The 21,764-nt window shown below is 50.7% G+C and overlaps 1 protein-coding gene across 2 annotated transcripts in view; it reads right to left on the bottom strand.

The window, feature by feature from the left end:
* The window catches only part of PEDS1 (plasmanylethanolamine desaturase 1), a 24,858-nt gene extending 18,155 nt beyond the window's left edge, over window positions 1-6,703 (bottom strand). The window contains exon 1 of one of the 2 annotated variants that reach the window (XM_007128035.2): window positions 6,462-6,703. In XM_007128035.2, the coding sequence (XP_007128097.2) occupies window positions 6,462-6,585 (124 nt within the window). In that variant the 5' untranslated portion in view covers window positions 6,586-6,703. The remainder of the gene's footprint in view (window positions 1-6,461) is intronic. The other variant, XM_024128524.3, reaches the window with a different exon arrangement.
* Between the last annotated feature and the right edge of the window lie 15,061 nt (window positions 6,704-21,764).

Here is a 21,764-nt window from a genome sequence, read left to right as displayed (position 1 = left end):
CGCCGCAACTAGAGAAAGCCCGCGTGCAGCAACAAAGACCCAACACAGCCAAAAATAAATAAATAAAACAAATACATTTATAAAAACAAAAAAGAGAAGCCACAGCAATGAGTAGCCCGTGAACTGCAATGAAGAGTAGCCCCTGCTCGCCGCAACTACAGAAAGCCCGCGTGCAGCAACGAAGACTCACACAGCCATAAATAAATAAATAAAATAAATAAATAAATAAATAAATAAATAAATAAAGACTATTAAAGCAAAAGGAAATAAAAAGACCTTGTGGGTGATACAACATGTGACAGGGCCCCTGGGAATACTGTTTTCTCAGGCAGCTGGTCCCAAGGACAAATCTGCTCTTACATATCTCTACCTGGAACCTCCACCTCCAGGAAGCCATCCATGATGCCTCTTTTAACCCCCAGGCCTCCCCAACATGGGACCCATATCATGAGGGACTGTCACTGCCTGTCTAACATCCATCTTCCCCTCCCTAAATGTGAACTCAGGAGGCCTAGGACCATGCCTGGCTTGCTCACCAGGGTCCTGGCACATAGTTGTTGCTTAATAAACGCTTGTGGAATGAACAAATTCCCAACCACGATCCTAGAGAAAGAGTGCCAGGCTTTGTCTCTGGGCACCCCTCACTGAAGCACTGTGAGAAGGAAGTATGAGGCGTCCCACTGTTCCTGACAGGAAAACAGGCTCAGAGAGAGAAAGGGCCTTGTCCGGGCTGTACAGCAGCAGACTGCGCCCTGAGCCAGAATCCGAACAGCTGCCCTGTGAAAAGACCAAAGCTCAGAGTGGGAAAGGACATGCCCAGGGTCACGTCCCTCAGCCCCTCTCATACAGATGAGGAGCCCGAGGCCCAGAAAGGGCTAGGATCCCAACAGCATCACATAGCAGCAGATGCAGAAGCCCCTTGCTGCTTACTTCACAGTCAGGGGCTGTTTCCCTTGGGCCTTGGGGCCCTGCCACCTCAGGGGCCCCCACCTGGAGTCACCATGACCAGCCCCAGAAGGGCCTTCCCTTTTGTGGCTCCTGTTTGTGGCCAGGACCTGGGGCTCAGAAGCAGGAAGCCGGGAGGGGTGGTGGTAAGGGACAGGTGATTCCTGAGTACCGATCTGCTGCTGCCCAGCCTGTAGGGACAACAACGTGATCAAGTAACAGTAAGAACAACAATGGCTAACACCCACTGAGGCCTATTATGGGCTAGGGTACAGGGTGCGGCCCACATCAGAGATGCTGCAGACCCACTCCCTCTGTCATATTTTGCTCTTAGTTTTGAAAAAATCAGCTACACTTAAAAAAAAAAAATCACATGAAATTCCTATTCTCCTACTTCCTTTGAGAACATAGGGCTCTGGCCAGCCCAAGTCTGCTTCCATCACATGAGGCAAGAGCTCGTGGTTGACCCCAGTCCTCTCCCCTCCCTGCAGCCTCATACTGGGTGGCTTCCCTTAGTGGTGTTCCTGGCCAGGCCCCTGCAGTCATCTGAGGTTTCAAGCCCAAGGCATAGTCTCTCAGTCTCTCATTCAAGCCTCAGTCCCTCCAGGGAGTTACTGTGTGATCACCATTTCCTAGATGAGGAAACAGGTTCAGCGGGTAAAAATGAAAACTGGGTTTGGATCCTGAGCTTGTTAGCCTGGATGTTCGGGGCTGTCCTGATTCCAAAGATAGCCCAGCTCTCTCCCCTTGCCACGAAGAATATTCCAAAATCTGAGTATTTTCCCATCTAAACTCTCTCTCTGGCCTCTGGATCCTTCTGCAGAACAAGTGCCTCAACTATGACCCATAAAAAATACATCTATCATAATAAGCGGCCTTCACGGAGCACCTATTACATGCCAGGGACAGTGTCAGGGACGATCCCAACAAGCCCTTGCCTGCCGTACACCATGGGCTGGGGGCTCTTTGCCCCATCCTTCCGAAGGAGAAACTAGGGCCTGGGGAGATGAAGTGTGTTGTCCAAAGTCCCTCGAGAATCACCAGAGTCACAGCATGGACAGTCAGCTTGGCAGGGACTGCGTGGTCAGGTGGTCTAAACGGTGTCGCTTCACAGATGCGCAGACTGAGGCCCAGGGAGGGAAAGGACCTTCCTCAGGACAGAAGGGCTCAGGCCACCTCTGGCAGAGTGCTGAGCCTCGTTTCCCTGAGCCAGCCCCTGGCCTGGCCAGGGTCCACGATCAGGGCCGGGCTGAGTGACAGTAGTGACTGCCTGTTGGCCTGGGGAGGGGGCCAGGCTTGTGTGTGGAGGGCTGGGAGGGCTGGGAGGTGCAGGGGAGGCCATCTCTGCTTGCCTGGGGACAGGCCACAGCCAAAGGCTTGGTATCAGGCCTGACTCTTCTGGTTTCAGTCAGACAAGCCCTGGAACCTGCACTTCTGATGGTCCTTGGCCACTAGGAGACACTCGGCCTCAGGGAGGTGGGGGGACAGGAGGTAGAGAGACCAGAGAGACACAGAGGAAGAGAGACAGATGGGAGAGAACAGGAATCAGAGACACAGAAAGATGAGAAACAGCGGGGTGGTGGTGGTGAGATGAACTGGGAGATTGGGATTGACATGTATACACTAATATGTATAAAACAGATCACTAAAAAGAACCTGCTGTACAAAAAGTAAATAAATAAAATAAAATTCAAAAAAACCAAAAAACAAAAACGATGAGAAACAGAGAGAAGAGGGAGACAGAGACAGGGAGTGATTATAAGGCGACAAAGAGAACATGAGTATGGCCAGAGAGAAGGAGAGACAAAGAAATGGAAAAAGAACAAGACTGATGGAGGAAGACAGAGGGAAAGCTGGGCCAGGAGCGTGACAGGGACCAGGCCCGGCCAGGGAAGGGGCCTCAGGGAGGCCTGTCTTGGGGGACAGAATCCAGGCTCAGCTCTGGGACTACAGGCCAGGACCCCCACCCAGCGCTCCTGACACCCTCCACCTTCCCCCCACCCCACGCTAAGAGTCCCTGTGTCCCACAGGGCAGGGGCATCCGTAGTTAGCCAAGGTGGGTGAACAGGGGTTCTGGTGACCCCCCAAGATCCACCCCTGGAGCCTAGGTACCTGAGAAGTGGGACCCACATAGCCAGAGGTCAGTTGGCACCTGCCGGGAAGCTGGACTCCTGCCTTGCCTCCAGGCTTGCCCGTGGGACTGGGGTAGACCTGCCAAGCCCACCCACCCTTCACAAATGCCAGCACCTGGCAGAGGGTGGGGTGGTGCTGCAAACCCCAAACCTGGACCCTCTGTGGCTCCCGGGACCCGGGGGAGTGCTTGGGTCAGACACTCCTTGGCCAGACACTCAGGGTCCATGGGATCAGGCTGAGGCTGCCCTGATCAGACGACTCACAGCTCTCGGCCGACGCTAGGCCCACTGTCTCTGCCGCCAGCCCTGCACACATGCTGCTCTGCTGACCTGGAACACTGGTGCCCCTCCCGCACACGCACTTGGGCTGGCTCACTTCCACAGCAAAGATTCGGAACACAGAACCTAGAACGCCCCGACCAGTGTTCTCGTTCTGGCCCTGCTAACTGTCTGTGTGACCGTGGGCAGGTCACCACTCTTTGCTAAGCCCCAGGTGGACAGGGTGCAGGCACTTCAGGCAAGCCAAACAGATGCTGCCCCTGGCCTTGCTGACCCTCCCCTCTGGTGGGGGCAGACACAAGCCTAATCCCAGGCACGACAAGCGTTAGGAAGAACACGTGTCGGGAGTGGGCTACGAGGAGGCTACGGGGGTCTCGGTTTCCTCCCCTGTAAAATGGAGTTACTACCAGGATGCCCCTGAGACAACTGTAGTCAGGATGAAATGAGAGCACATAGGGAAGTGCCCAGCACACAGTCAGCGCTCAATAAACGTCCACTCTGTTAACTGCCTTATTATTGCTGCCAGTTGTCATGGTGCCAACCCATCACTGGCCCCAGGAATCTCAAGAATTCAGTCCTGGAACCCAGAAATTTACCCTACTCTCCCCCCCCCACCCCCAGCTCACTCTGTTCCAGCCCACAGGCCTCTTTGGTGTCCTGCAACTACTTCAGGCTTGCTCCCACCTTAGGGCCTTTGCACTTGCTGTGCAAAGGATTGGTCTGGACCAATCCTTCCTCAAATATCTTCAGGAGTCCCTCTCTTCTGGTCTCTGTTCAAATGTCACCTGCTCAGTGAGGCCTTAACTGCCCCCTCTCTAAAATGTCACTGTCCCCAACATTTCACTTCTCCCTTTTCTGCTAGTTATACGTTTGTTCCACAGCACTTGCCACCACTGGGCAAGTAAGATATTTCCCTTATTTACTGGGTTTACTAAAGGCCAGCTCCATTTTTCCTGTTTTGTTCACTGCTTTGCCCCCAAAGCCTAGAACAGGGCCTGGGACAAGGGTGCTCAATATGTATTCAGCCTGGCCCCTTATTTTATAGGTCAGGCCCAGAGACTGAGGGTCTTCTTCAAGGCCAAGGGACACAGGCAGGCAGAGGGAGGTCTATGGAATTTGGAGAAACTAGTCTCTTCCTCCTTCACTTCCCCTCTCCAGGCACTCCCCCTGCCCTGCCCCAACTCTAGGGTAAGAGGAGATAAGGCCTCTGATTGCAGGCTTGGGGCACCAGGAGACTGTCTGCAGCCTTAAATCCCTGCAGTGGCTGCTCTTCAGAGAGTGAGGGGCACTTGGGGATACCAGAATTGGGCAAAGATGCAATCATGGTGGAATGAGAAGATGGCAGTCCATTGAGGAGGCTCAGAATGCCCAGGTATGATTTGCTTGAAGGTTGGTAGGGTTTACTTGAGTGGGCAAAGCTGGACACCCCAGGAGGCAGGCTTTGAATCCTTACCCTTGATTCCCAGGTGGTGAGTCTGAGAAGCAGAGAGGTGAGGCAGCTTACCCCAAGACTCACAGGGAGGGTCAGACTATCGCATTAATAATAGGGATTGCCTACTGTATGACAGGCACTGCACCAAGGTAGACGATCTCATTTCCTCCTCCCAGTGACACTAAGGAACTGATACACTTTATCTTGTATCCATTTTAGAGGTGAGGAAACTGAGGCTCAGAAAGGGAAAGTGCCTTGGCTCAGGTTACACAGCTAAGAAGAAGAGTCAGGATGCCAAGTCCAGCCTGCCCCAGGGATCACAGGAGGTTTTAAGTCCACAAGCTGGGTGTTGGGGGAACAGGCTGAAGAAACCATGGTATCGTGGGCCAGGTGCCCAAGTCAGGTATGAAAAAAGTCACACCCAGAACATGGAATTGCAAGTCCAGAAAGGCCTCTGGTGATCTAGGACTCAACAAGAAAGCATATGGCCCAAGGTCACACAGATAGTTATGGCAGAGATGGTACGCAAACCCAGGCCAGTTAGGGAAAAAAGCCAAAGGTGGTAGTGGACCCACGCCCAGCCCAGACAAGGGCTGTGCATGGTGGTTGCCCCCTAGCAAAAGGAAAGATGTCAGAATGTTTGACAAACAAAGCTTGATGTGATGGCAACACCCAGGCAGAGGGGCCTCCCAGTCACTTGACTCTGGAGTTCTCAAAGGCACCTCCCTTAACCCCTGGGGACACTTTGCCCTGCTGGAGCCTGGCAATGAGATTCTTGAGGCTCAAGTGGAAGTCAGAGAAGGGGGTGGAGGCTGGTGCTTGCTGGAGCAGAAATGGTAGGCCCAGCAGGAAGAAACCAGAGACCTTGTCCTGGGGCAGAACCAGAGCAAGGGTTTCTGAGTTGTGGTCCGGTCTGGGGACCCCCAAGTCCCAATGGAGGGGGCTAATATATCTACATGGGGGAAGGAAATGGCTGGAATTGGAGCTTGTAGATGAGAGGAGCTTAAACTGGAAGATTTGCAGTGCCCTCACCACCGGGGATCCCAAAATATAGGATGAGAGTTAATGCAGTGGGGGAATGGTGGTCTGTAGACTGAAACTATAAATCTAAGATGGGGCTTTGGAGGAAGTGCCTCTGGGGCACTCTAGCTGGGGGCCCCTGAGTTGGGGTTCCCAGAGCAGGGGGCCTGACATGCCCAGATTTGAGGTCACTACCTCAGGGTCCTGGCTGGGGCGCCCAGGGTCTTGGCTGGGGTGCAGATGGGGCCCTAGAGTGTGAATTTTGGATCTGGGGAACCTGGGATAGGGTGTGACTTTTAGGGGGCAGTGCATGTGGCTGAGGGGCTGCCTTCGGCTTGGACAGGGTCCTGGGGTGGGGGGGTCCCTAAGACTAGGGGCGCTCTTTGCAGCCGCAGGTACCCCGAGCTAGGATCCGGAACTAGCTGTGTGATGTGAGCTGTCCAGAAAGACCTGGGGCTGGGATTCTGCCTTGGGCTTGGAAGGGGCGCTGGGGTGGGGTCCCCGAACTTAGAGGAGCTATTTGCAAGTTAGAAGCCGCGGATGGAGTTCTGCATCGGGGCCGGAGGCTGGGGTTCCGATATAGAGGACCCGGGGTCGCTGTCCGCAGCCCAGGCTGATGACTGCAGGCCCGGAGGGGGGCCCGGAGGTCCTACCTGGTGAGTAGAGCGCGGCCAGCTCGCGGGCCCCGGCATGCTGCGCGCCCCAGCGCCGGCAATACGCCGCCTCGTCCTCGTCGACCTCCGGCTGCTGGCCCGGCCCGTCTTCAGCGCCCGCCATAACCACTCGCCTGGCCAGCCCGGTGCGCTCTGCTGGCGGCGGTGGCGGCGGCGGCGGCTGTAGGTCCGCGGAACCGCGGCGAGATCACGCCGCCCAATGACCGCCCAGCCCAGGCGCGGCTGCGGCGGCGGCGGGGGCCTCTCCCGGTCGCGCGTCACAGCCAATCGGGGCCCGCGCCGGGGACACGTCAGCCAATCAGCGACCGCCGAGCCGCAACCAACCGCGGCGCGCGGGGGTCAGGACCGCAGCTGGCGCAGCTGGGTGCGGAAGTTGTGGGGTGGCGGCCCCTCCCTGCCAGTCCCGCTCCGCCTCCGGCCTGGTCGCCAGCCGGACGGAAACTCGGGCAGCGTCGTCGCCCACCTCGGGCTCGGTTTACCCACCGGTGCAAAGGGCCGAGGTCTTGCGCCGGCGGACCCAGAAGCGGGCGTCTCTTCAGCACGCACAGCCAAGCGCCTATTGTGTGCAAGGGACTCGAGTGGAGGGCTCCTGGGCGGGGCGGGGGAGCCAGGGCTTGGTGGGCACTTTGAACAGTGTCCCTGGCTGGGGCCGATTCACACTGGACCGACTTCTGAGCCCTACCGCGTGCAGAGGTTACGAGGACCGAGCGTACCCCTACTGTGTGACAGCTCGTGCTGTGTGCCCGGGAGCGCCTGTTCTCTTGAGGGAGAGGACAGTAGACTGATGAGAGTCACTGTAAGATTTGGTGAGCGCTTAATATCTGTTAGGCGCCGGGCCAAGCTAGACAGCAGCATATTTTTACTCATCATAACGAGTGGTGTTGCCTCCTCAGAGGCCCGCCCTCACCACGCCGCTGAGAGGTGCCCACTCCTCCAGTCACTGTGACATCACCCTGTCTTCTCAGTGCTTGTCGTAGGCAGTGAACTTACAGTCCGTGTCTCCGCCACCAGAAAACAAGCTCCTGAGGGCTGGGACTTGCTTAGTTCACAGCTGAACCTCCGTGTCTGGATCAGCGTAGGGCTCGGTAAATGCTTGATGAATGAATGAAGTCTCAGCCAAATGATTTCCTCAGCAGGTAAATGACTGGTCAAGCTGACTACAAAGTACACAGTAATTGCTCACATAAAATCCGTCTGGTGTCACCAAACAGCTCCGCCGGAGGCGGAGCTGTTCTAGAGGCCGTGGAAGGACCCAAGAGGTGCCCAGGGGGAGCAGGGTGGGGAGGTGAGAACCCTTCTAGAATGTCTTTTGGAGGCTCCACCCTTGTTCTGGTTCTCTGAGGGTTTAAGCCCTGGATTCTTCTGCTGCTAGGAAAAGCCGGTCATCCCAGGTGTGTTTCTTGGGTGTTCATGCCTTGGGAGGCCACCATCCCCAGCCAGGTCCATGCTCCTTCCCTGTTTCCTTCTATACCTTCAGGAAAGAAGCGGCGGCGGCTGTAGGTCCGCGGAACCGCGGCGAGATCACGCCGCCCAATGACCGCCCAGCCCAGGCGCGGCTGCGGCGGCGGCGGGGGCCTCTCCCGGTCGCGCGTCACAGCCAATCGGGGCCCGCGCCGGGGACACGTCAGCCAATCAGCGACCGCCGAGCCGCAACCAACCGCGGCGCGCGGGGGTCAGGACCGCAGCTGGCGCAGCTGGGTGCGGAAGTTGTGGGGTGGCGGCCCCTCCCTGCCAGTCCCGCTCCGCCTCCGGCCTGGTCGCCAGCCGGACGGAAACTCGGGCAGCGTCGTCGCCCACCTCGGGCTCGGTTTACCCACCGGTGCAAAGGGCCGAGGTCTTGCGCCGGCGGACCCAGAAGCGGGCGTCTCTTCAGCACGCACAGCCAAGCGCCTATTGTGTGCAAGGGACTCGAGTGGAGGGCTCCTGGGCGGGGCGGGGGAGCCAGGGCTTGGTGGGCACTTTGAACAGTGTCCCTGGCTGGGGCCGATTCACACTGGACCGACTTCTGAGCCCTACCGCGTGCAGAGGTTACGAGGACCGAGCGTACCCCTACTGTGTGACAGCTCGTGCTGTGTGCCCGGGAGCGCCAGTTCTCTTGAGGGAGAGGACAGTAGACTGATGAGAGTCACTGTAAGATTTGGTGAGCGCTTAATATCTGTTAGGCGCCGGGCCAAGCTAGACAGCAGCATATTTTTACTCATCATAACGAGTGGTGTTGCCTCCTCAGAGGCCCGCCCTCACCACGCCGCTGAGAGGTGCCCACTCCTCCAGTCACTGTGACATCACCCTGTCTTCTCAGTGCTTGTCGTAGGCAGTGAACTTACAGTCCGTGTCTCCGCCACCAGAAAACAAGCTCCTGAGGGCTGGGACTTGCTTAGTTCACAGCTGAACCTCCGTGTCTGGATCAGCGTAGGGCTCGGTAAATGCTTGATGAATGAATGAAGTCTCAGCCAAATGATTTCCTCAGCAGGTAAATGACTGGTCAAGCTGACTACAAAGTACACAGTAATTGCTCACATAAAATCCGTCTGGTGTCACCAAACAGCTCCGCCGGAGGCGGAGCTGTTCTAGAGGCCGTGGAAGGACCCAAGAGGTGCCCAGGGGGAGCAGGGTGGGGAGGTGAGAACCCTTCTAGAATGTCTTTTGGAGGCTCCACCCTTGTTCTGGTTCTCTGAGGGTTTAAGCCCTGGATTCTTCTGCTGCTAGGAAAAGCCGGTCATCCCAGGTGTGTTTCTTGGGTGTTCATGCCTTGGGAGGCCACCATCCCCAGCCAGGTCCATGCTCCTTCCCTGTTTCCTTCTATACCTTCAGGAAAGAAAAGTGTGCTTCCATGGCAGGGACAGGTTGCAGCGCAAATCCTGGTGAATTCTGGCAAAACTGGCTGGTCTTGCCTTATTTTTAGCTTAGTTCAATTTTTCAATCCAGGAGATTAAGGTGGCTTGCCTTGGTGAGGGCTGGATTTCACATTTCAGGGAAACACCTTTCTAAGCTCTCTGCATGTGTCCCAGACCTCCAAGCAGGCTGAGATGGGCTGGTTACTGCTGGTGTCTGGAGATCACCTAGTGGCCAGCACAAGGTGGGTGATGGACAAACAGGTCATTCATTCATTCATTCATTGAACACATTTATTTAGCACCAATCTGGCCCAGGTTGTTCTAGGGAAACAGCAGGGAACATGACAGAGTCTCCTGGGAGGTGGGGGTGTGAGTCAGGGGAGGCCTGTTCAAGAAAGTGACATTTGAGCCAAGACCTAAAGGAGATGGAGCCAGCTATGCAAATATCTGGGGGCAAATTGTTCCAAGCCAAGGGAACAGCAAGTGCAAAGGTCCTGAGGCAGGAACATGCTTGCCATGTCCAGGAACAGCAAGTTGGCCAGTGAGACACGAAGTAGGTGAGAGAGGGGGAGGTGAGGTCAGAGAGGAAGGGAGAGGGGCAGATAGGGTAGGGTCTTGAAAGGATTTAGAGGGTTTTGGTTTTTACTTAAAACCAACTGAGAAATCTCTTCTCTCTAAGGTTTGTTTGTGGTTTTTTTCGGCCATGCTGCACAGCATGCGGGATCTTAGTTCCCCGACCAGGGATTGAACCTGTGCCCTTTGCAGTGGAAGTGCAGAGCCCTAACCACTGGACCGCCAGGGAATTCCCGTTTAATTTTTTTTGTTTTTTGGCCGCACTGAGCAGCTTGCAGGATCCTAGTTCCCCGACCAAGGATCCAACCTGCGCCCTCAGTAGTGAAAGTGTGGAGTCCTAACCACTGGACTGCCGGGGAATTCTAAGGTGTTGAATAGAGGAATCACATGACCTGATTTATATTTAAGAAAATAATTTTATTTTTAATATGTAGGACATTCACATGCTTTGAAAGTAAAAAAATATATATATTCTATAATATAATGGAATCATACGATATGTGGCCTTTTTTGGTCTTACTTCTTTCACTCTGCATAATTTTTTCAAGGTTCATTCATTTTGTAGGACTTCATTCCTTTTTATGGCCATCAACATTCCATTGGATGAATAGTCTTCATTTTGTTTACACATTCAGTTGATGAACATTTGGGTTGTTTCCACCTTTGGCTGTTATAAATAGTGCTGCCCTGAACATTCATATACAGATTTTTGTGTGGACATATGTTTTTATTTCTCTTGGGTATATACCTAGAAGTGGAATTGCTGGGTCAAATGGTAACTTTAACTTTTTGAGGAATGCCAAACTGTTCTCCATGGCAGGTGTACTAGTTTACATCCCCACCAGCAATGTGTGAGCGGTGCAGTTGTTCTACCTCCTCGCCAACATTTGTTATTTTCTGTTTTTGGTTGTAACCATCCTAATGGATGTGAACTGGTATCTCACTGTGGTTTTGATTTACATTTCCCTAATGACTAGTGATGTTGAGCATCTTTTCATGTGCTTATTGGCCATTTGTATATATCTTTGGAGAAATAAATACAAATTTATTCAAATCCTTTGCCCATTTAACAATTGGGTTGTCTTTTTATTGTTGAATTGTAAAAGTTCTTGATATATTCTGGACACTAGACCCTTATCAGAGACATAGTTTGCAAATATTTTCTCTCATTCTGTTGGTTGTCTTCACTTTCTTGATAGTGTCCTTTGATGCACAAAAATATTTTTACTTTTGATGAAGTCAGTTTATTTTTTTCTTTGTGCTTTAGGGGATCATTATTTCCTCATTCATTTTTTATAACTTCATTGTATTCCACTGTGTGGCTGGACCATAGTTCATTTAACTAGCTGTTTATTGATGGACACTTGGGTCATTTCCTATCTTTGGATGTTATAGATGGTTTACTTAATGTCATTTTTGCATGTGAAGGTGGATCTGTTGGACTCCTGAAGTGGGGTTGTTTTGACAAATGCTAACTGCTTTGTCATTTTGCTAGATATAGATAAACCTATCGGTCGGTAGGTAGCCATTAGAATCCTATTCTAATTTATACTCCCACCATCTGTGTTCAAGAGTGCCTGTTTCCCACAGTCTTGCCAACAGAGGGTAGCTAATAAAGTAAGTAAAATTAAAATTTCAGTCTTTCAGTTATACTGTGCACATTTCAAGGGCTCGATAGTCACATGTGGCTGGTGGGTGATGAATTAGTGCAGATTTAGAACATTTCCACCATCGCAGAAAGTTCTATTGGGCAATTCTGGTAAAGAATTGTACAGTGACCTTGACTTTATATTTTAATAGGATCCTCGGCCTGCATGTGAGAGGTGGACTCAGACCGTGCAGAAGCAGGAGACCAGAGAGGAGGTGACTGCAATAGTCCAGGTAGGAGGGGATGGAGGGTCAGACTAGGGTGATTGTGGAGGTGGGAGAAGTGGTGGATTCTGGTTGCATTTTGAGGGTGGAGTGGCCAGGACTTGCTGGTTGATGGCATGTGGGGTGAGGGAGAGAGAAGTCGAGGATGACTCTCAGGTTTCTGGAAGGATGGAGGCGCCATTGACTGAGCTGGTGAAGAACAGGTGGGAGCAGGTTTGGGGAGCGGGGGAGACCAGGAGTTCTGTTTTGGGCATGCTGCGTGTAAGGTGCAGGTTGGACATCCCAAGCTGAGATGTCCAGTGGCTTCACGTAGTTTTTCTGGCCTAGAGAATGACATATAATTTTGGTCCTCAAGTTAGAGCAAAGTCAGAAGGGAGGGAAGAGGCAGAATTACATACCTAAGATGGGGACAAAGGCCAAGGGCAGCAATGGGCAGTGGAAGGAGCCTGGCCTTTGAAGCTTGGAGTCTCACAGCTGTGTTTCTGAGCCTCTGTGGGTCTATTTTCCTTCCGTAAAATGGAAAGAACAGCACTTCATAGGCTTGTTGTAAGGTTCACAGGGAGCACAGTGAGAGGTGGGGTACCTGCCAGGCAGGATACCCTGCAGAAACGTTTGTTACACTTGACTATGGGGGCAGTGGGGTGAGATCCACACCCTCACCTGACAGTCGAGGCCTTGCTGACTCTCCAGCCTTGTCTCCTGACATCTCACGCTGTCATCCACTGCTGGGCCTTTGCCGTCACTGTACCTGCTTCCTGGTGCATGAGCTCCCCAGAGAGTCAGGTGGCTGGCCCCTTCTCCTTCAGGTCTCTGTTCTCCAGCTCCTGCTAGCTCTGAGATGCAGGCTGCAAAGCCGCCTGACCTGGACACCCCAAGGTGTCACAGTGTTGGGGGATGGAGCCTCCCATGACTTGCCTCAAATCATGTTGATCCGGATTGCTCCATTCACTTATTCACCAAATCTTTACTGAGACCCGCGGTGGGCCGGATGCTGTGTAAGATGCTGGCCATACAGCAGTGGTCCCTACCCTCCCAGTTGCAAGAGAGACAGACAATAAACAGGTAAAAAGAGAATCTAATGTCAGGTAGGGACAGGTGATGTGGAGAAATGAAGCAGGGTAAGAGATGAGTGGAGGATGATAGGGAGAGCTTCATTAGGTGGAGAAAAACAGAAGGGGTGATCGGCATGGGGATGAGAACAGTAATACGTGGTCAGCAATAATGACCAGCATCTATTTGAGCACTTGCTGTGTCATGTTATGACCTCACTGAATCTTCACATCATCCCCAAACAGTTGCTTAAAACAGCGTTGATTATTACTCCTTACAACTCTGTGGATTGGCTAGTGGTTCCACTGCTGGTTTCACCTGGTCTCACTCTTGCAGCTTCATTCAGCTTCCAGCTGTACTCATTCATACATCCAGCAATGTGTGCCGGTTGTTGGCTGGGGCATCTCAGTTCTGTTTATGGCCTCTCATCTTCCAGAAGGCTAGATGGGCTTCTTCTCGTGGTGTTATCAGGGCAGCATCCAAGAGTGCTAGGGTCAGATGTCTCATAAGTCACTTCTTTCATTTTATTCATCAAAACAAGTAAAAAACCAGCCTGGAGGCTCCTTTTTCCTCATTGGCTCCCTTGCATCACATGCCCGTTCCTGGACCAGTCACTAGCAGGGGGAGAAGATTGCCTTTAGACCCCTCAGGCCCTTCTAAGGATCTGGGGATGGGGTCACTTTCCTGAGCCAACTGGGCTCCTGGGGGAGGCGTGGACATTTGAACAAAACTGGGGCTAGGTAGGGGCCATTACTAACCACTGTTAATGCTGGGTGGAGCTTCTTTCTGGGCATTTTACAGACCCAAATAAAAGCAAAGAGAACCCTTTCTGGGAGATTCTTGGGACTGTGACCTGAATGGGTCCCAGCTCCTGGGCACAGTCATGCACCTTTTTCTTGGGAGCAGGGGGGATAACAGATTAAAACCATGTTTTAAAAACTAGATGGTGATTTCTAAAACCCCTTTTAAAATAAGAATTTCTAAAAAATAATTTCAAATTTACAGAAAAGTTGCAAGAATAGTACAGCAACTTTCCATATATCTCCTTCACTCAGATCCCCCAATTGTCAACATTTTGCTACATTTGATTTATCATTCTTTTTCTCTGTGTGTGTAATTTTTCTGAACCATTTGAGAGTCAGTTACACAAAAAAAGATACAATGTCCTTTTACTCCTAATTACTTTAGTGTGCATCTCCTAAGAGCAAGGACATTCTCTTACATGACCGCTGTATAGTTTTCAAAACCAGGAAATTCAATGCTGATACAATGTTATAATATCATTCTTATTCTCCATATTCAAATCCCACTAATTATCCCAATAATAACCTGAAATCCTTATTCTTTTTTTAATAATCTTTTTTAAACTTAATTATTTTTGTTATTAATTAATTAATTAATTTTTGGCTGCGTTGGGTCTTTGTTGCTGTGCGTGGGCTTTCTCTAGTTGCGGCGAGTGGGGGCTACTCTTCATTGTGGTGCACAGGCTTCTCATTGCTGTGGCTTTTCTTGTTGCAGAGCGTGGGCTCTAGGCACGCGGGCTCAGTAGTTGTGGCACGCGGGCTCAGTAGTTGTGGCACACGGCTTAGTTGCTCCGCGGCATGTGGGATCTTACTGGACCAGAGCTTGAACCCATGTCCCCTGCATTGGCAGGCAGATTCTTAACCACTGTGCCACCGGGGAAGTCCCTGAAATCTTTATTCTTAAACCAGTGACTACCAAGGTCATGGACCCCTTCCAAAGAGATAAAACGCGTGCACCTGTCCGAAGAGAAGAAAATCAATAACATCTATAAATCTGCTTAAAGAATCTGTGCTTATAAACCCTGCTGCAGGCTCTGTGCATTGAGAGCAGTGATTCTCAACTGGGAATGATTTTGCCCCCCAGGGGACATTTGGCAATGTCTGGAGGCATTTGTGGTTGTCACAACTGGGGGTGGTGATATGCTACTGGCATCTTGTGGGTAGACGCCAGGAATGCTGCCAAACATCCTACCAGGCACAGAACAGCCCCCCACCCGCAGAGAATTCTCTGCCCCAAAATGTCAGTAGTGCTGAGGTTGAAAAACTGTGACCTATAAGTAAATTGGGGAGAGATGCCTTCCTCTGTTGCAGTTGGAGCACCCCCTGGATCCACAATTCACCCCAGCAATTCTTTTTCCCCAGCTACCCTGGAAAACCCTGCTCCTATAGGCATAGGAAGGCCCAGCCAAGTCTGTTTACGGTGGCTTCAAAGTGGAACCAACCCCCATGCCCCATTAGGAGGAGACTGATAAAATAAAACAGTGTAGTCATGCTGTGCTCGTAGTGCTTCCTTTGGCTCTGTTTGCTCCTCTGTAAAATGGGGTTCGGGAGATGGGCTTGGAACGATGCCAAGAATCCTGGGCCCAGCTGCTGCTTTATGACTTATGGGCATAACTGCTCTGACTCATGCATGATTGATGCATTGGGATTATGCACGGACATGTATCTGAGCTTTTATCGACGGGAGGCTGCCCTGGAATGTCCTTCCACTGGAATCAAGGGCAGGGCCTCTGCTGAGTCATCTCTGGCCCTTGGGAGTGTGGCTCAGGGTATGGCTCATTTTAAAAGCAGCTACCATTTCTTTTCTTTTTAAAAAATTATTTATTTGTTTATTTATTTATTTTTGGCTGCGTTGGGTCTTCATTGCTGCGTGCGGGCTTTCTCTAGTTGCGGTGAGCGAGGGCTACTCTTCATTGCGGCACGCTGGTTTCTCATTGTGGTGGCTTCTCTTGTTGTGGAGCACGGGCTCTAGGCATGCGGGCTTCAGTAGTTGTGGAACGCGGGCTCAGTAGTTGTGGCTCGTGGGCTCTAGAGTGCAGGCTCAGTAGTTGTGGCACACGGGCTTAGTTGCTCCGCGGCATGTGGGATCTTCCTGGACCAGAGCTCGAACCCGTGTCCCCTGCATTGGCAGGCGGATTCTTAACCACTGGACCACCAGGGAAGTCCCTTTTGTCTCCATTTTTTAAATGAGGAAACTGAGGCTCAGAGAGGTCATGACAGACAGCTGGGAAAGGCAAAATTGGGATTCAAACCCAAGACGAGTCAAATTCCAAAGTTTGTGCTATTTCCAGTCTGCTGCACCTTCTCCCACACATACTGGGTGCCCAGAAAATGTATGGGCGTCAGAGACTGGACAGTATATTCATTGGTAATAGATCACCGAGTTTTAGAAGAAAACATGATGGCTGCCCAGCTATGTTACCTAATGACTACTGTTCCCAGCTTCCCTTGCAGCAATATAGGACATATGACTAATTCCATCCAATAGGATGAGAGTGGAAGTGGCACAAAACATCTGGTTTGTGCTCTTAAATGAGTTGACTTCTACTTCCTTTTCTCTGCTACCCACTGGCAGGAATGTAGATGTGATGGCAATGCTAGAGCAGCCATCTTGGACCATGAGATGGAAACTGCTGGTTGAAGATGGAAGAGCTATAAGATAGAAAAGAGTCTGGGTCCCTGATACCATAAAGCCACCATCCAAGTCTGCTTTCATTCAGATTGATGTGAGAGAGGAAAGTAAACTATTTTCTTGTCTTGTAGACGTTTGTTATTTGAGTCATTCTTACAGCATTGAGCCTGTATCTCACCAATGCATTTGTTAAATGAACAAGTAGATGATTGAATGACAGAAGGAGTAGTCAGATCCAGCCCCACAAACATGTAAAAAATGCACAAAGATGGCACTTCAGCCTAGGTGGAAGTATCTTCCAAGTGCATGGAAAAATTCATGGCCAGTGGAGCCAGTTTCAAACCTGGCCCTTGTACTAGCTTGCTGTGTGCCCCTGGGTAAGCCACGTGCCCTCTCTGGGCCCCACATTCCTGGGTTGTAAACCAGGCTTAAGCAAGTTCATGGAATCTATGCAGTTTAAAGATGTTCATTGCTCTCTGGAATTCCATTTCTAGGAATCCATTCCCAGAGAAATTCTCACCCCATAGCCCATGAACACAGGTGCAAGGATATAGCTGCAGACTGGTTTGTGGAGCAAAAACTTGGAAATATCCTTAAAGGTGATTGAATAAACTCTGGCAGGTTCATGCTCTGGTGTGCTGGACAGCTGATTGTGGCCATGAGGAATTCTCTGGTGACACCTGCTGGCACAAAATGATACCGCAGCCCAGCTCAGTGAGGAATTGGAATTTCCAGAACAAGAGGTTCAGGGTAGCTGTGAGGGTAATTTGGGAAGCCACAGAGCAGGGAGAGATTTAGAAGGAAGGCCAAGGCAAGGAGATTGGCCTGGGTGTGGAGGTTGAGAATACAGACCTGGGTTCAAATTCCAGCTTCACTATCTACTAGCTGGGTGAGCTTGGGACTTTCTCTGAGGCTTAGTTTCTTCTTTAATAAAATGAGTATCCCAGGGCCCTCATCATACAGCTGTCTGGCGAGGATTTGACAAGAGCATTCATTCATTTGATTATTTTTTTTTCATTTGATTATTTATTGAACTAACATTAAGCACCTATAATGAATCTCATCGCAGCACTAGGGATACACCACGACCTGAGTCCTGCCCTCATGGAGTCTCGTTGGGGGGAGACTATAAAAAAATAAACACATGTATAAGATATTTTCAGGTACTGATAACTCTGTAAAGGAAAATAAAGCAGGAGATGGATCTGTGTGGGTGGAGGCACTGTTACAAATAAGGGGCTTGGGGAGGGGGGACGTCCCTGAGGAGGTTTGAGCAGAGGCTTGAAGAAGAGGCATCTTGTGTATATAGAAAACATACAAAGTGCCAATGGAAGAGCCTGGTCCATAATCCATGCTCGATACATGGTGGATCACTGTCTTATGACACAAAGGAAAAGAATTAAAGGCAAGACTGGAATCCATTTCCCAGGGTCTGAGGAAATCACAGAGAGTGAGAGAAGATTTTTGGGGGCCTGACAGGTGAAGAGCCTGGACCTGAGTTGACCCAGCTCTGGGTGGCCTTGGGCAAATCACTGTCTGGGCCTCCATTTCCTCATTTGGAAAACAGGGCTGATAATATCCACGTTGTGAGATTGGGGGTTATCATGGGCTGAATCGTGCTCTGCCCCTCCAGTCATATGTTGAAGCCTTGGCCCCCAGCATCTCAAAGTGTGACTGTATTTGGAGATAAGTCTTCAAAGCGATGATTAAATTAAAACAAGGTCACTAAGGTGGGTCCTAATCCAATATGACTGGTGTCCTTATAAGAAGAGGGGATTAGGACACGCAGACACACAGAGCGAAGAGGGTATGAGGACACAGGGAGAAGACGGCCATCTCTGAGCTGAGAGAGAGGCCTCAGAAGAAAACAACCCTGTGGACATCTTGATCTCAGACTTCCAGCCTCCAGAACTGTGAGAAAGTAAACGTCTGTGGTTTAAGCCACCCAGTCTGTGGTACTGTGTTATGGCAGCCCTAGAAAACTAACACGGGGTTATATATGAATACAGACAGGCACACAGGAGGCCCTTAATAGAAGCTGATTTCCTTGGCCAGAACCACATGGAGCCTCTCAGCTGTGCCTGGGTCCTGATTTGGGAATCCCCAGCATCTGTGTAGACCCAGAGTCAGCCTTGGGATTGCTGCGGTTCCTCCGCAGCTTGGTTCACACTGTGCCTGGGATCGGCCCTGCCCTGGGGGCTCAGCACACCTAATTTCTGCCCTCCCCTCTGGTTCTTTACTCAGTCAGTCCACAAACTTAGCATGTAGCACTGTGGCCATTCTCTGAATTATGGCATGGCTGTATTAGCGAGGATCCAGTCTGGAAAATGGAGACCACTCTAGGCATTTCAAACAGAAGATGAAATACAAGGAATTGCCTATAAAGATGATGGAAGAGCTGAGATGCCAAAAGGGCAGGACGAGGCACCCCAGGATGAGCTACAGCGGGAGGTCAGAGCGACAGGAGGATGTGGTATCACTAGATCCAAGAAGCCAGGGCTGGAGCCATGGTGGGGACTTCCTGGTAGAAACTGGGACCAGGAAGGGAGGTCCTTTTGGGGAGGGACTGGTCCTCCTTGCCCTCAGATGCTTGTTCTGCCCTGCCCTCGTTCTGTTCTGAGTTGCAGAGGGGCTGGCCTCTGCAGGCGGCATTTCTCAGGCTCCAGGTCAACTGACTTCCATTGGCCCGTGAGCGATCCTGGTGGGAGATTGGAGGTTTGAGGAAGGGAGAAGTATTTTTCCCTGTCTCCTTACACTTTGGGCTGCATCTCCGTCAACAACTGAGTCTTCTCCACGGCTTCAGCTCCCACAGGACAGTCCACTGTGTCTCCCGCTTTGCTGAGTGACCACAGGCCCCGGGCTACCGTAGTGTTACTTCCTCCCTCGGGCCCTCCAGCTTAGAAGTGGCAGTGACTTTGCTGCTGCGGATTCTGAGATTCTTCACAATTTCTTGGTTGGCTTCTGGGCTCCTGCATCATCTTTGTAACCAATTCCCTGTTGGAAAGTCTCTCTGTTTAAATGCTCAGTGGTTTCCTTTCTTGATATGAGTGGTTTCCCTTCCTGATATGCAAGCAAACTGGCAGGTGGCCAGCCCAGCAGGCCTTTCCAGCCCTTTCCCCCTTCTTACAGATAAGAACCTGGCAGACTACAAATGGGAGAGGCAGCTGGGTGCCGGGGATCAAAGGGCAGCCCTGGAGTCAGATACGCCTTGCTTTGTCCTAGGTCTGCCATTTGTCAGCTCTGTAAACTTCATCAAGTCACTTTCCCTCCCTGAGGCCTCAGTTTCCTCACCTGTCCTGTGAGGATAAGGATTGTACCCCTTGACACAGGGCTGTTTTGAGGATTTGATGAGATGTGGCGTGGAAAGAACTTAGCCACAACCGTAGAAAAGAAGAGTAAAGAGGGGGCTTCCCCATCAGCAGTTGAAAGACGTATGCCATTATAGTAGAAGCTGTGTGGGTACTGGTGCAAGGACAGACAGGGCAGCGAGGCAGAGCAGCGACGGTGGAGCAGTCCGTGGACACCTGAGAAGTAACGGCACAAGAACGGCAGCCCCGCCGCCCAGGAGAGACTGTTCAGAAGATGGTGCTGGGAAAGTGGCCCAAATAAAACTGGATCTTTAATTCATACTGAATTTGTGGGAGGGACTGGTCCTCCTTGCCCTCAGATGCTTGTTCTGCCCTTGCCTGGTTCTGTTCTGAGTTACAGAGGGGCTGGCCTCTGCAGGCTGCATTTCCCAGGCTCCAGGTCAGCTGACTTCCATCGGCCAGTGAGAGATCCACAAAGGTGGATTCTAGATGGATTAAAGGCTTCACATGAGGTACAAAATTATAAAAATTAGTAGAAGTTATATATACACGATGGAATGCTATTCAGCCATGAAAAGAAATTTTGGACTTCCCTAGTGGTGCAGTGGTTAAGAATCTGCCTGCCAATGCAGGGGACATGGGTTCAAGCCCTGGTCCAGGAAGATCCCACGTGCCGTGGAGGCACTGAGCCCGTGCGCCACAGCTACTGAGCCCGCAAGCCACAACTACTGAGGCTGCACACCTAGAGCCAGTGTTCCACAACAAGAGAAGCCACCACAGTGGGAAGCTCGCGCACTGCAATGAAGAGTAGCCCCCGCTAGCCGCAACTAGAGAAAGCCTGCGCACAGCAACGAAGACCCAATGCAGCCCAAAATAAATAAATAAAATAAATAAATTTAGAAAAAAAGAAATGAAATTTTGACATGTGCTACAATATGGATGGACCTTAAAAATATTATGCTAAGGGGAATAAGCCAGTCACAAAAGGAAAAATATTCTATGATTTCACTTATACCTGAGCAGTCAAATTCATAGAGATAGAGAGCAAATTAGAGGTTTCCAGAGGCTGTGGGGAAGAGGATGGAAGGAGGATTACTGTTTAATGGGAACAGAGTTTCTGTTTGGGATGATGAAAAATTTCTGGATGTGGACAGTGGTGATGGTTGCACAACATGGTGAATGTATTTAACGCCACTGAATTGTACCCTTAAAGTAACTAAAATGGTAAATTTTATGTTATCTATTTTTTACCACAATAAAAAAAGCACAAATGTGTAAAAGGCAAAAAAAAATACATTTTGATTATATCAAAATGAAGGAATTCTGACCAAAGGACCCTATAGACAAAGTTAATAGGCAGATGTTAAGTGTGAAGACATTGCAGTGTCTAAGACTGCAGTGCTCAGAATATGTGAGAAACTCCTGCAAACAACAACAGAAAAGACAGTAGCCCCAATGGAAAAAGGGCAATGGACATGAAGAGCAATTTACAGAAGAGGAAAACCACAAGCATGGGAGGAAGGCTCAAACTCACTAGTAATAGGAAATGCGAATGAAAACAACCAGGGGCTCTCACTTTATACCTATTAGATTGGTAAGGATTAATGTTGGACAGCACCCAGATTTTCGCCACTGAAAGGAATGAGGGCTGGGGTAAGAAAAGTAGAAGTTGAGCCTGGAACATCTTGTTGTGTCAGAAAATAAGGACATGCTCCAAGAATGATGGGGACGTGATAAAAGGACACAGGAGCCAGCTGAAAGGGGCTGACACTAGCCAAATCAGGGCCAATTTGAGCATCAAAACAAATAATGGTAATCATGGATTTATAACCCCTGGAATAAAGTAAAATCCATGAGTCCATACTGATATAAGTGAATAAACAAATAAATGGTGTGGTGCTTTTAGGATATGGCTACCAATTCTTTGACACTCTTCAGAAGGTGGAATTGAATTCACTTCCTCTTGAGTAGGGGCTGGACTCAGTGATTCGATTCTAGTAAATAGAATATGGCAGAAGGGATGCTCTGTCGGAAAACTAGGTAATAAAAAGCGTTGTGCTTTCTCCCTGCTCTTTCCCTCCGATCACCCTTTCTGGGGAGGACAACTTCCATGTCATGAGGACCCTCAAGCAGCCCTAGGAAAAGGTCCATGTGGTGGGGAGCAGAGGCCGGCCACCCACACGGCCACATAAGGGAGTCATCTTGGAAGC

The sequence above is a fragment of the Physeter macrocephalus genome, chromosome 14 (genome assembly GCF_002837175.3).
Source record: "Physeter macrocephalus isolate SW-GA chromosome 14, ASM283717v5, whole genome shotgun sequence".
NCBI lineage: Eukaryota > Metazoa > Chordata > Mammalia > Artiodactyla > Physeteridae > Physeter > Physeter macrocephalus.
Note: the sequence above shows the minus strand (reverse complement) of the source record. Positions and strands in the feature narration are given on the sequence as shown.